This window comes from Perca flavescens, chromosome 24, assembly GCF_004354835.1.
Source record: "Perca flavescens isolate YP-PL-M2 chromosome 24, PFLA_1.0, whole genome shotgun sequence".
NCBI classification, from domain to species: domain Eukaryota; kingdom Metazoa; phylum Chordata; class Actinopteri; order Perciformes; family Percidae; genus Perca; species Perca flavescens.
Window position 1 is genome coordinate 15,962,582 of NC_041354.1, and position 1,010 is coordinate 15,963,591.

Genomic DNA, 1,010 nt, shown 5'->3' on the forward strand with positions numbered 1-1,010 from the left:
TGGAAGGATGTTATTTTTTGCTTTTATAAATATCATAGTAAAGAAAATATATTCTTCATTATAAATTTATTAAGTCTTTTGGCAAAATTTCACATTCATAAGTGTAAATTCAGCACTAAAAAACCTAGTTTTGTACTTTTTCTCCATGAAGTTGAACATTATATTAATTTGATTTCTGCCTCAAACAACAAAAAGGCTGTTAAAACTGTCAACATATGGTCCTCCCCTAGCAATTCTGTTTTATATTATGTTTATCGTTTTCCTTGTTGTATGTTATGTACATGTTGGCTATTCACATGTGATTTGTACCCTTTTTTTGCAATAAAAAAAAAAAATGTAGACCGTCCTCATCACCAGCGGGAGGCAGAAATGCAGCAACACTGCCTAGTCTGCTGGGAATGGACAGAAGAAGAAGAGGAACACTGCCGGAATTCTGAGGAGGAGGAGGAGAAGAAGAAGAAGAAGAAGCAGCAGCCCACCGTTCGTATTTTACCGAACTAAACACCGGAGCAGTCAGCAGAGTGGAGCCGTTAGCCGGATCCAAATAACGGCAGAACCCCCCCGAGGAGTATTAGTCTGCTGCTCAGACATGGACCGACACCGGAAACAGCTGGAGGTGGTTTTAAAACCGGAGACGAAGCCGCGAGGAGGTTTGTTGTCTTTCTACTGCTCTGCTAACGAGGCTAAGCTAACGTCAGCTAGCTAGCTAAACCATTCGCAGCCCGTTAGCCGCAGCCGTTAAGTATGTATCTGTTTGCAGGTGTATTAATGAAAGAAGCAGTTGTGAATGGTTTCCAGTTAAAGTGGCATCATGTTACAGGACTAGCTAACTTGTAACAGACAAGTTTTCCAACTTTTACCTGGAAAAGAAAAGTAAGGTGGGATACGTGCAGTTTATTGTCCCAAATTCCCCCTAATGTACAGTATATACGTGTAGTTTAGTGTCCCAAATCCCCCCTAATGTACAGTATATTCGTGCAGTTTAGTGTCCCAAATCCCTCCTAATCTAC

General features: G+C 40.8%; 1 protein-coding gene across 1 annotated transcript in view; it reads left to right on the forward strand.

Annotated features, from left to right (window-relative positions):
* The first annotated feature begins 351 nt into the window (after positions 1-351).
* LOC114550678 (zinc finger protein 2 homolog) overlaps positions 352-1,010 on the forward strand; it is a 15,328-nt gene continuing 14,669 nt past the window's right edge. The window contains exon 1 of the mRNA XM_028571439.1: positions 352-650. Coding sequence (XP_028427240.1) covers positions 590-650 — 61 coding nt within the window. The 5' untranslated portion in view covers positions 352-589. The remainder of the gene's footprint in view (positions 651-1,010) is intronic.